This window comes from Lutjanus erythropterus, chromosome 8 (genome assembly GCF_056507025.1).
Source record: "Lutjanus erythropterus isolate fLutEry1 chromosome 8, fLutEry1.hap2, whole genome shotgun sequence".
Taxonomy (NCBI): Eukaryota; Metazoa; Chordata; class Actinopteri; order Lutjaniformes; family Lutjanidae; genus Lutjanus; species Lutjanus erythropterus.
The window spans coordinates 40,355,022-40,368,224 of NC_139324.1; the positions used below are offsets into that span (position 1 = coordinate 40,355,022).

A 13,203-nucleotide genomic window follows, 5' to 3' on the forward strand; every position below is an offset into this window, starting at 1 on the left:
GGTCACGCATGCCACGCTGCCTTTCTTGATTACTTGATTAGGCGAGGCTACAGGAGATCAACTGCGGGAAAATTTTGAGGGAACGCAGGTTGATCTGCGACACAACAGCTGGATTCAGCTGAATTTATGCAACAACTTCTCTATGTGACTGGATGAAATGTTCTGTTTATTTCCTCTAACTGTGTTCTGCACAATTAATCGATTTCAGTCTTTTTCTTTAAAGGAAAGAGTCAAAACTCTCTGAATCCAGCTTCTTAAATGTAAATATTTAATTGTTTCTTTACTCCTTTAAGACAGTAAAATAAGTATCTTTGGGCTGTGGGCAAAACAAGACATTAGAGGACGTCATCTTGGACTTTGACTGACATTTTATGGACCAAACAACGATCAATATCACTTTCAACAATCAAGAAAATAATGGTCAGATTAAGCAACAATGGAAATAACAGTTGGTTTGAGCCCCAGTGTGTTCAGACTGTAATAGTTTTTTGATGTGACCACTGGGACTGTAACTATTATCTGCATTATTAATTAATCTGACGATTATTCTCTCAATTAATCGATTAGTTGTTTGTGCAATTAAATTTCTGAAAGTGGTGAAAATTTTCCATCAATGTTTCCTGGATGACGTCCTCAAATGTCTTGTTTTGTCCACATTCTAACGATATTCAATATACCGTCATAGAGGATTAAAGAACACAGAAAATGTTCACATTTGTGAAGCTGGAAAAAATTACCCAAATTGTTTATCAAAATAGTTGCCGATTAATTTATTAGTCAATTAATCATTGCAGCTAATTGTACATCTTGTCTTTATGTATATAAAATATTATCCTTTTTTTTTTTTGTATTTTTGATATTTTTTGTCCAGTGTACTGGTACACTACTTGTAGTTTTATATTTGTTGTAGTGTATCCTTGTATATATTTTCTATATTCAACAGATATTTATCTTAATATTTATAGAGTATGCACAGTATTTTCTTATACTGATGGTGTTTGCATGTACATTTACTGTCTCACGATTTGCTGCTGTAACATAACAATTTCCCAGTTTGGGATCAATAAAATATCTATTTATTTATCAACTGATTTTTTTTTTTTTTTTAAATTCTGTGATCTGATTGATTTTAAAACCGCATATTGAAATTAAAGAAAGTCAGTATGAGCTCAGGCGAACAGATCTGATTAAAAAATAAAGTATCTGTCAAACTGTAGTTGTGATGAGGAAGTGAGAATCTGTAGTTCACTTTGTATATTTAAAAAAAAAAAGTTAAATATGGTGTTATAGAGTGAGATATGATATTTATTGTGTTTGACATGTCTGTGACCTTGTTTTAGTCACTGTTTTGTTTTTGGAACTTCTGCTTTTGTCTCTGTCTAGTTTTTTTTCTGTTTTTTTGTTTTTGTGAAGCTTAAACCCAGAAGTGAAGGTGCTGCTTATTAGAAGATGTTATGTAAAAAGGGTATAATAAGCTAAAGCCTCAACCCGAAGCGTTTCTGTCACTTTAATGACCTTTTTTTTGCCTCCTATTGTTATTTTTCTGCCTATGAAAGTGTTAACAAGGATGTGAATAAACCACTAAATAAAATAAATAAATACAGCAGTGATGAAAACCATTAATTCCCATTTATTTTAAAAAGTCAAACTGTATGGTAAAGGAAAAAAAAGCTAGCACAGTTCTCTTACATAAGAACAATTCATTCATGTTCTGGGGGCGTTTCGACCATCACCACTCACTGTTTGAAATGGCACATGTCCATCATCAATAATGGAGACAAGAGTCTAAAAACTGGCAAAAAAAAAAAAATAATTCAAAAGTTGTCACATAATTGGCAGAAATGTAAAATGAGGTTATAAAAACAGTTTGCCTTTCAGGGGACCAAGATATCATGGCGACACAGATGGACCTCTGGCAAACAGAGTTCTGTGACTAATACAATAGCTGTGAATTATGCCTCTAAACGGGCAAATTTTAAAGGGAGCCATCCATCCAAAAACTTCCCCCCTTTGTTACATGAAAGGGGTTTTCGATTCTGTTTAGCTAAATGTGGCACTGTGACCGTCTCCTGGAGGAGTACAAAGAAGAGAACAAGTATTGATTCAGACAGAAAACATGTCAAGAAGAAAAGCAATATTAAAGCCCTTACATTACAGTTGAACTAGATATGAGGAGGTAGGGAATAGAAAAGGAAGAAACTAATTATAGACAGACTTTTGTAACAAACCCTTCTACTGCATCTGGTGCTATGTTAATGTAAAAATACAAATCAACATGGTAGTTATAGCTAGAGGTCCTCAGTCTGCCTCCTCTTCCTCTGACTCAGACTCTGGAAAAACAAAAAGAGAACATCAGTCAGCACGCTGTCACCACCAGTGTCATTTAAACTCAGACCGGGGACAGAAAAGAGATGCTGAATGCAGCTACTGAGCACAAACGAGGTGCAGGTAAACCCGTGATGCGCAGACTGAAAGACAGAACAAACGGAGGCTGCGAAGCTCTTACCTTCCTCTGCATTCTTGAGCCACTCGACGAACTTTTTCATCTGCTCCAGGAAAACGCTCTTTCCTCTGGCAAGGTGAGCTTCGTTGTACCACTTAAGAATTGCCTCCTCGCTCAAGACATCGGCTTTAAAAAAGGAAAATAACATTTTTAAATACGGATTCTACACATTTTCCATTTGAACATTTCAAACTTTGCCAAACTCAAATTTCCTGAATTTTCAGTAGATTTTTCAGGCCATTGTCTGGCTCTCTTTTTCCATTTGGAATCCTTTGGCTTTATATTTGGGATTGTCAAAGCAGCATGTGGAAAACTCGTGTTGTGGACGTTGCGTCTACACAGAAAGCTGGACGATGCATCTCTGCAGGAGAAAGCAAACTAACCAGAACCAATAATATATTATTATTCACCCATACTTTTTAGTTTTATTTATTTTTTTAACGAGAAGAATTGAAAGAGTTGGAAAAAAAAAGTTATATAATTTAATTTCCCAGCGCTGGTGCAGCCCTGTCCAAGGAAACAATTATGAATGCAGCCTTAAAGGTCACATTATGCAAAATATGTTTCATATTTTTTCAACAAAAATATGTCCCTGCCCCCAAAATATGAAAACCTGCCATCTTCCCTCTTTTTCTGCTATTTTCCCCTTTAAGAAAATGTGTGCACTTATTAGATTTGCCTCCCCTTATGATGACACAAAGGGCTTAGCACACCTCGGTAGGTGACTGTCCCACCCACTGACCACCAAGCAAATCACAGTGGACGGTGTCTGCTCCCCTGAGCAAGGAGCTGACCAATCAGAGCAGACACTGTCTGTGTGTTTGCAAGATGGCTCTGCTGTAAAAAGTGTCATTTAAATGAAGGTGACTCATTCATTTGTTGGAAAATGCAGCACTTCAAGTGCAGAACACCCTCAAAAACTCTTCTAAAATATAAAATTCATAATTTCTAAAAAATAAAAACATCCAAGGAAACAGAATCCTCTTTTTTTCCACACTTATCCAGACCTGCAAGTTACTGAAATCAAATTCCACACTGCATAGGAACCCTGAAATAAATAATTTTACTATGCAACACAATGCCAACAGCACAAATGTGTCCGCAGGTGCTTGAAACACAAATGTTGTGAGGCATGTTGGCGACATCGATCAAGACAAACTTTTGGCTAGAATCTCGGGCCATCTGGCATCGTTCATGCAGAGCTTCCTGCTATAGAATTAACATTTTCCACCAATGTGAAGATGAAATAAGGAGCCAGAACAGGGGAAAGAGAACATGAGCAACTTACCTTTGTAGAGCAGAACGACAATTTTCTGGAAGGCCTTCATGAAGTGGATGTTGTCGTAACAGTACTCCTGGATCTTCAGCAGGAGAGTCAGCTCAGAGAGGCCCTGGGAGGTAAAAGCCTTCAACAGTGGGCTGTATTGCTGAGAACGTAAAAGAGAGAAAATCGAAGGTTAGAGACGTACAGAAATTGTAAAGATGCACACAAAGGGTTGGTGGGTGGGAGGTTTTTGGACCTCAAGGAGGACAGGAAAACCTTCAGGTTACATTAGGGCTGGATGACACGGCCGAAACATTTATCATGATAAAATGTTCCGTTCAGTCAATATCAACAATTCTTGATCATTTTTATGACCCATTTTTAATGAAGACCAGGAAAGACTTTCTAGAAACAGTCTAAAGAAAATCTGGGATGCAGAATTAGTTTCATCCCAAAGCTCTGGAACACACAAACTATAGATATCTGAGGAGCCAGTTTGTTACATGTTCTTTAAAACAATTCTTTACTTTCGCCTGTAACCAGCTCTGACTCTCCTCATACATACATACATACATACATACATATTTTACAATATTAGTGGCATTCTATCACTGTTTTATATTCATTCTCTGTCTTTTTTATGTGAAGCACTTGGTGCATTTAATGTCTCTTTGAGCTGCATGTCTTAAATGAAAAATGAAGTTTATTACTGTTAATATTTTTAATGTTAACACAACATAAATATTAAACAATTAAATGAAGAGAAAGATGTGAATTTGTTAGATGGCTGTTTACATTTAAGGGTAACTTAAAAACAATCTTCTCCTCTATTTTTTTATTAGCTCGCTTTTGACTTTTGTTTCAATGCTCATTTGAATACAATGTTAATTTTCTCTTCAGGTTTTATTTTAATTTATTTCTATGCTCTTTTAAAGCACTTTGAGTTACCTTATATAAATAAACTTGAAAGCCTACAGCAGCTTGGATTTTGAAGCATCTTTAAAGTGTAATTTAAGAGTGACATGTGTAATCTCTTGTTTCCGAACATGTTGTCACATCTGCCACAGAGTCACAGAGCAGCGGTGCCATAATAACAGAGGAGTCACCTTTAAGAGTTTGATGGCTTGTTCTGTGACCAGCTCCTCCTTCTTGTTCCACTCCACGGAGCTCATTACACTGGACCAAATTAGTCCAATCATGGTCTGCTCGGAGATGTTGTTCTTCTTGATTTCCTCTCGGATGTAGGCGATGATCTGCAAGACCCGAGCCCAGAGATGGAACACATGTTACTGGCAAAGCGGACAAACCACGGCCAGCATATGCTGGTGCTTACTGCTTATCAAACCCTGCTGAAGTGTGAGTGTGAGGTATGAGAGCCCTGGCAGAACACAGAGGCTCGCAGGAGCAGAGAATGTGTTCAGGTTGAGTGGATTTCAGCAACTTGTCATTGATTCACTGCATCCTTTTTTGCTGCCCATCTTGACCAGGTTTCACTGGCATTAGAGATATTGTATCTCAATGGAACCTCTCTGGTTAAATGAAGGATAAATACAAAATCCTTTTCTCCAGAACAGCTCAGAACAAAAAGGGGCAGAAGTTCAGAGGAAAGCAATCTTAAAGGCAGAATCAGAAGGATTTGTCTGAGCTGTTCCTAAATGCACCAGAAAGATACCAGGACATCACATACTCATGTTTGTGTGTCTTTATAGGGCTGCAACTATGATCATTTTCATTACCAAGTTATTTGTCGATTAGTTTCTCAATTAATTGATTAGCTGTTTGGTCCATAAAATGTCAGAAAATGATTAAAAAATGTTCTCCAAAGGCCTATTTTGTCTACAGTTCAAAGATAATCTACTTTTATGTCCTAGAGCAGAAATATTCACATTTCAGAAGCTAAAATCAGAAACTTTGGACACTTTTTATTTTAAAAAATGACTCACAAAGATGAATCACTTATCAAAACAGTTGGCAATTAATTTAATAGTTGATTAACTGTTGCAGCTCTTGTTTTTTATATTGCATATTATACATTTGAGTGCTACCCCCTCAGTGGTGTGACACACAAAAAAAGGGACCCTGCTAATGTAAAAGGATGCAAGAGAGGAACAAGGCTTACATCTTTGAGAGGGTCCCCACGAGACATCTGCTCCTGAAGCTCCTTCTGCAGCTCCTTGCGAGCACCTATGGACTGCTGGTTTCTGGCAAAGTCTGAAAGCTCCTTGAGCCCGGCGTCGGTGAAGTACTTTGAGAAGTGCTCACAACTGCGCTTGTTGGCGGGGAAAAGCTCCTGAAAAGGCACACAGTCAAACACTGAGCCGGGCCAGACAAGTTTTCCCTCAGCCATCATGAAGCTTTTGTTCATTAATTGACTGAGTATTGGACGCCACAATAACTTGGAACTAAAATTTGTGCAGATTAGTCTCATTTTCTCTTAAGTCTTATTATCTTTAGCCTCGTACAGATTTTGTATTTGAGTTGTCATTCTCACCATGAGCCTGTTGTCCATGCCAACCTTTCGGAGACTGGCAGCAACAGAGCTGATGTCCTTTTCAGAAAGCCAGGATTTGAAGAGTTTTACCGCAAAGCATGCCGAAACACCTGAACAAATGCATGAAGATGTGTCAGCTGTTGCTAACAGACCTGCCAGGATAAAGTTAGGCCTGAGTGATACACTGGTAAACAACTCCACAGGATGCGATTAGACAGATTTTAACTGGAACGACGCCTAAAGAAAACAATAATGCAGTCAACAAAATTAGTTTGAGGCACAGGTGTATGTGCATCTATACTTCCACAAAATACAATATGATTTCAGTGATTTCCATCGATTATAAAAACTTTAAGGGTCCTGATATATTAAGCTACATGTGACTCATCAGCTCAGGCCGTCTATAGTTTCTGCAGCTTTTTGTTTTCTTTTAAAGGCAAAAGACACATTATCTGACACATGGCAGGTCAAAGCAATGAAAAACTTGCCAAAACTGCCATCTGCGTCTTTTTTTCCCAGACATTATCAATTCACACTCCAAGCACGAAATGAAAACATATTTACACAAATAATAAGCTACTTTATTTTCCCTTTCCATAGTGTTTGATCTTCAGGTTTTCTTCTCAGTAAGCAGACTTTTAACAGGGAAGAGGTGTGTAAAAACAGCTGTTAATAGTTTGCAGTGCTCTCTCTCATTGGCTGCCCCTTCAGTCTGCTTGTTTCCCACTAAAACTGGATGTGTTTTATGTCTATGGATCTCCCCTGCTCTGTTTTAATACTATGGACAGCGTCTCACCCACACAAGCACACCCAAATTTAACCTTGATGCTGTAGGGCGCACGCAGGCAAAGTTCTGCCACATTTTTCCTCCAGGTGAGGAAATACAGCCAGTTCACTGTTCACACTACATGTTTTTTTTAAAAGTCATCTCTAAAGCCCCAATCAGACAGAGAGCCGGTTTTGCAGTGAGAGGTGTCCGTCTCTCTGCTGCGTCTGTGAGGCGACTCGCAGACAGACAGGAAGAGCGAGTGATCTCTGATTGTTGTGTAAGATTTCCAAGTTCAATACAATGAAACTATTCATGAAGTCAGTTTTATATCAGATCGTGTGGTCGGTTATAGTTGACTAATGGATGTCAGCTTGCCACAGTGCAGTGGTCAGTGAGACGGTGATTAAATGACCTGAAGTGGGCCTCAGTATAAGTGTGTGTCTGGATGCATGTGCTCCAGTACTTAATGAGACAAGCAGCAGTATCCCCTTAAGTTATTTCACCATTTCACATCACAAATCCCCTCTTACTTCGCTGTGAGGCTCGCAGTAATCATCAGAAAACATTAAATATTGAACAAACTATTCAAAGAGTTTGATCTTGACAAAGGAGGTATCAGATCCAATCAAACAGGTGCCCATCCTATGTGGGAGGTGCCAGATCCTGTTCTGGCAGGTTCCAGCACAAATTAAGAGAGAAATTTAAGAGAATACAAAAAGGTTCTTGCATGAGGCCAACTGTTTCTTTTGTGTAATGTGTCTGACAGAAAGCAGTGACATGTCCAATTTAAGGTATCCTTTAAAAAGATATTGTTTTCTTTTTTTTTATCAAGTTGGGTGCACTTTTTGACTGACTTATATTAGCGACAAAATGTTGCAGTCAGTAATTCCAAATCTTCTTGTCATTGGCATTGCAAAGAATAATGCTTACTATACTTATATAAAAGTATAGTATCTTTTCTAAAAGTATAGAAAAGACACAGTGATCCAGGCACTCAACTGAGGCGCTGATTTCAAGGTTAAGACACTATGAAGAGCTAAACAAACAGCCATGAGAAAAAAACAAACAACAAGCTACGATAACTGTACAAAATGACTGGGTGTGTCTGTGAGGGGTGTCACCAGTCAACACTAACGTTTACCATTTATCAACTCGTATGGAAGAATGAGATTTAATCATGTTTATGCAGTGAAAGGATAATTTGATTCTTACTGAACTGAATAACAGGAAAATTCTGAGAGTTAAACAACATTTTATATGTTTGATACATCTTTCTCAGCTGCCACTGATATCAGATATAATGACAATCAATACTGGTTTTCCATTATATAAAACTATATCCTTTTTTTGGCTGGTTTTGTCTCACTGCTCCATTTTGTGGTCAGTCTGCACTAGATTTGGGATGAGAAACTGCAGGCTGCCCAGTTCGCAGCTTTGTGAACAATAGAGTAAATCTGAACTAATTATGGGATAAATTGTTAGGTTAATTCTTAAGAAATCATCAGGAAGCCAATAAGCTACATATTTTAAAAATACATTTTGGGAAAGGAGCAAGAGAGGATACTGCTGATAACAATATAAAACAACCACAGAAACTAAAGAGGTAAAGAAAATTAAAAAAAAACACTGGTTTGTATTGTTTTTCAAGATTAACTGGACTGTAAGAGAGGATTCTTCTCTTCTCTTCACTTCTAATTATTATATCTCAGTTGATCTACTTCCACCTGTGGACTTCATCTGAGAAACAACAAACAACAAAATTAGGCACGCCTCCAGGGCAGAGATGTTGATACCTTCTTTGACTAGATTCTCATTGAAGAGGCTGCTCAGAATGGATGCAGACAGATTGCCGTTGGCCAGCAGAATCCCTGTTAGCATGGCCAGCTTGTTGCGCTCAGACTCTGTGAAGCCCTTGAGAAACAGCAGCAGCTACAAAAGAGCAAACATAAAAACATAAATCCTGTAGGCTGAATTGAGTCAGACACATATTCAGACTTTTTTTTTTTTTTAAAGTTTGAGTTGGAATAAAATGGTCATGGATTCAGAAGCTTGGCCTGGACAGATACTACGTGTTCCTGTAAAGATGCCCCTGGTGAAAGACAAACCTTTTTAATCTCCTCTTCAAACCCTTTCTCCAAGTATTTGTAGCGCCTGATGAGCTTGTTAAAGACCTAAAAGAAAACACAAAACATGTTTCATTACTGGTGCCACCAACTGAAAATTAGATCCTTAATTTCTTTGATAACCATGACAACTAAGCAGGGATTTAATGATGTTCACCTGTGCATATGCCTGCATGGTCTCCATGTCCTCTTGTGCTTTGAAGAGACAGAACTCAGTGGGGGTCACGTCATCTGACAGTGTACCCCCTGGGGCTGAAAAGAAACATATTCATCATTTTATGAGTCTTTCACTTCATATCTCCAGGGACTTGCTTCATTTGGTATGATTTTAAGTCTTCCATTTTATTTAACTGAATGAAGAATGACACTAGGGATGCACCGCTAGTGATACTGGGTTCATGTACTTGTACTCAAAGAAGTACTCCAATACCACGTTATGAAAAGTAGCTTCTTCAATACAAAACATCTAAGGAACCAACACAACAGAGTTTGTTAATGCTAGCAATAAGAAATAACACGCTTGTTTGAGATGAGCCAGGCCTGCGCAGAATCGATCACCAGCAATCAGTGCACAATGCATGTTGGTTAGATTTATGTCTGACTCGATCCCGACTTGTTCTGACATCATGTACACGTGGACTATAACCTCACAAGATCAGTTTTTAGAGCCAGGCACTGCAGTTGCTTTCCACTGACTGTAGATGCCTGGCTGTCACCTGACTGATGAGCTGATAGGCTACGACTGGCTCTTAATTTTGACCACAAACACCATATGTTGTACTAATTTTCTGTGTACTTGTAATATAAAATTCTAATTATTAGTCTCATGTTGTGAAATTAGGTTGATTTTTTTTAACAAACATTTATTCTGTGTCTGATAATAATAAAGGTTATATATATATATGTATATATATATATATATATATATATATATATATATATATATATATATGACTTATCAAACAAGCAGTTACAAAGTGCTTTACAAGGCTGACAAAAGAACAGAGGATCATGTAACAGTAGAGGGATCTCTTCAATTCAACTCCAATCAGCGATCAAGAATGCACTTTAATTCTTCAGCTATGAAAATGGTCTGCAAACTGTAGGCAGCCTGCAGGTGATCTAAAAGGATGTTAGTGTCACTTCATGTGTATTCTCTGAAGTCTGCTAGAAACAGTCTGACTTGACTGCAGCTTTTTGTCTACACCTCCTGCTGCAGCAGCCTGATCTTGTTTACTTTCCAGGCGAGGCACAGCTCATCTCAAATGGGCCTAATAACTTAATAAAATAACAACTAATTTGTTAGATTTAGAAAGAGGAACATCTGATGAGAATTAAACATTTTTAAAGTCACTGGATACTCATATCAGTACTCTCTAATGGCAAGTAGCCAAATTTAAGTATGTGTACTGACAAAAAGTGACATTGGTGCATCCCTAGATGACACATCCAGTGCTCAGCTGTACAATGTACTGGCTTTGTCACCGTCAAACAGATAATTAAACACAGAAAAATCTGAACTTCTACTTTTTGAAATGTTTTTGCAAAGAAAAAAACAAATAAAGTGTCTTTCCTCTTACCCAGCATTCCGCCAGCCACCAGGATGTCAAAGAGAGTCTCAGCATAGCGGCGGTAGTCAAGCTTGGCACCAGAGGCATCAAGGAACTTTGCGACAGCTTCCAAATCAGTGCCAGTTTGGTTCAGACCTTGTACGATGCTTTCCTGAAACTGGGAAGGATCAAACTTCTCCTTTTCATCTGTTGAAAAAGAAGATATCTACTTGAGTGTATCCCTGACACTTTTGACAATCTAAACATACATAGGTCCAGTCCACATATTCTCTTGCCTGCATCAGGCATTTCAGTTAAGTCCTACATAAGAGCTTTAACTAACACAAATTTTGTTAGTGTGCAAAATGTGTTGTATATAGATGTTATATATATAAATATCTTGTCGGTGAAGAAACAGGCGTGGCCTTCAAACCTTATAATCCTGTATCGGTGAGTGTCAGAAGGTAAGGTGCAGGATAGAAACGTCAGTACTACAAAAGTTGGAACATAATCAAGAAGGTGTGTTTCATGGAACCTGAGACGCACTACAGACAATGACAGACGCCTTAAAGTTTCTCACCTCTTTTTCGGGTTTTGAAACGCTGGCCTGTTAGCGTAGGCTTTTGCTGCCTTTGATTACTCATAAAAGACACTCTGGAAGACAAAGGCAAGAGGAAATCCAATCAAGATAAAGACATACAAATAAAAACATTTTCTCATCCTATCTATCAAAAATACACCAAAAACAGCAGCAGCTACATAAGAGCAAACATAAAAACACAAATCCTGTGGGCTGAATGGAGTCAGACACTTATTCATTTTTTTTTTTTAAGTTGGGAGTAAAATGGTCATTCAGAAGCTTGACCTGGACAGGTACTGTGTGCTCCTGTAAAAATGCCCCTAGAATCTAACTACTATTGTTAGGTTATACAAGTGGTTGCAAACAACTCTTCCAGCTATTACATGATATTAAGTTTATAAACAGTATAGGCAAAAACATTTTGGTTTATGTAACTTCTATAACATGTCATAACAGAGTAGCTGAAAATCATCCAAAAATTTGACATTTAAGTGTCTACTTTGCAGCACTTTGTCTATTTGTCTCTGTAGATTTCTCTTGAATTCACCAAAGGTTAGCATTAGATAATGCTTCATTTGAATAATTAAACATATCAATGTGAGAAAATTTGTAATTTGAGGTTTTAATGTAAGTAATCAACTTGGGAGTTTCATGGTGACATCTAATAGTTAAAACTGATTTGATAGGAAGGTAAACACAGGTGAGGCTGCTGCTATGGACTAGTTGCACAATAGACATTTTGACATGTCACACCATAAAACTCACAGGTGTATTAATGACTGCTACATTCCACTTAGGGTAGGTCCTTCTATTGTGCACGCTGATTCACTGTCACTGTTACTGGCACACCTAGCTAACTGAACTGAACCTTAATTACTGTTATTTAGTCCACGTGTGTTTTTCCTGCTCTGACAAGTCCAAATGCCTGCTGTGCATTTAGTTCACTGCGCATGTTATCTTAATTAATATCATTGAAAACATGTTTATCCTATTATTTCATATCAATATGGCTGCCGTGAAAATGTGTATTTTTAATCCTGTGTCTAATCCAAAATTAATATTAGGTTAATTATTGTTTCAGTTGGAGGTAACCTGATCAGCTGGATAGAAACTGTATTTGTATTCATAGCAACAGTTTCAGGCGTTTGACTAGTGTTCAATGTTATGATGCGAATCCATCAAATGACACGACGTTCGTTAACACCAACTATAGTCACATAGCGTTATATTCTAAAATACTGGCAAAGTGAAGGGGATAGATGGTGGCAATAAAAATGTTGTTTTTTACAAACCAGACAGAGGCAGCCTGAATGTCTGACTCCACCGGCTAACGTTAATGTTAGCTTAGCTAGCTAACTAACTACAGTCAGCCTTTATTTTGTCTTTTATTTTCCAAACACAGTGTGACAATCCCCCTAAATATACCAACATCGCTCAGTTACATGGATTAAAAACAAACATAAACTCACCGAAATCCTCTTTATGAGCAAAACAGTCCGAAAAATAAAAAGTAACACCTCTGGATATCACTTCAATCTGTTCCAGAGAAGAGGAAATTGTTGACGCGCATGCGCGCTAACACGAAACCTATGTGGGTCATTACATTCGTGTGGGGAGAGTACAGTTCACAAACTGTGAAAAAACGGAGAAAAACACGTCAGAGTGAAATGACCGCGGTATATTTACTTTAAACCTTAGTACTTAGTGCAATGTGGTTGCGTTTTTTCTCTGCCTTTTCTACAGGATGGAGAAATGTAACGACAATGCTTGTAAATGAACCCCCCTGTAAAGTTCCAAGTCATTTTCCTTAGAAAACTGGTAAAAATGTTTCACCCTCCCCTAAAAACCTGAAACAGACTCAGTTTCTAGTCCCTTACTATTAATACACTAAACTAACAAAGAGTTGGTGAAATTAAACAATGG

General features: G+C 37.8%; 1 protein-coding gene across 2 annotated transcripts; it reads right to left on the reverse strand.

The window, feature by feature from the left end:
* Positions 1 to 1,610: 1,610 nt before the first annotated feature.
* Positions 1,611 to 12,895, reverse strand: LOC146323331 (eIF5-mimic protein 2-A-like). 2 transcript variants are annotated; one of them, XM_084725519.1, is made up of 12 exons: positions 12,750 to 12,895; positions 11,281 to 11,354; positions 10,731 to 10,907; positions 9,308 to 9,402; positions 9,133 to 9,198; positions 8,821 to 8,956; positions 6,259 to 6,368; positions 5,887 to 6,057; positions 4,874 to 5,020; positions 3,792 to 3,930; positions 2,507 to 2,629; positions 1,611 to 2,330 (listed from the first exon to the last, which is right to left on the reverse strand). In XM_084725519.1, the coding sequence occupies exons 2-12, from the start codon at positions 11,342 to 11,344 to the stop codon at positions 2,299 to 2,301; spliced, it is 1,260 nt and encodes a 419-aa protein (XP_084581645.1). In that variant the 5' UTR covers positions 11,345 to 11,354; positions 12,750 to 12,895; the 3' UTR covers positions 1,611 to 2,298. The 2 variants fall into 2 exon arrangements, with proteins under 2 accessions (XP_084581645.1, XP_084581647.1); XM_084725521.1 differs by having other exon boundaries at positions 12,798 to 12,816.
* Between the last annotated feature and the right edge of the window lie 308 nt (positions 12,896 to 13,203).

What these genes read in the sequence shown, in the direction of transcription:
- LOC146323331 (XM_084725519.1), bottom strand. Translation starts at nt 11,344, where the DNA reads ATGAGTAATCAAAGGCAGCAAAAGCCTACGCTAACAGGCCAGCGTTTC. An exon ending in CCATGCAGGCATATGCACAG is followed by an intron (nt 9,199 to 9,307) that starts GTGAACATCATT and finishes GTTTTCTTTTAG; the next exon opens with GTCTTTAACAAGCTCATCAG. An exon ending in TGAGAATCTAGTCAAAGAAG is followed by an intron (nt 6,369 to 8,820) that starts GTATCAACATCT and finishes GCATTTGTTCAG; the next exon opens with GTGTTTCGGCATGCTTTGCG.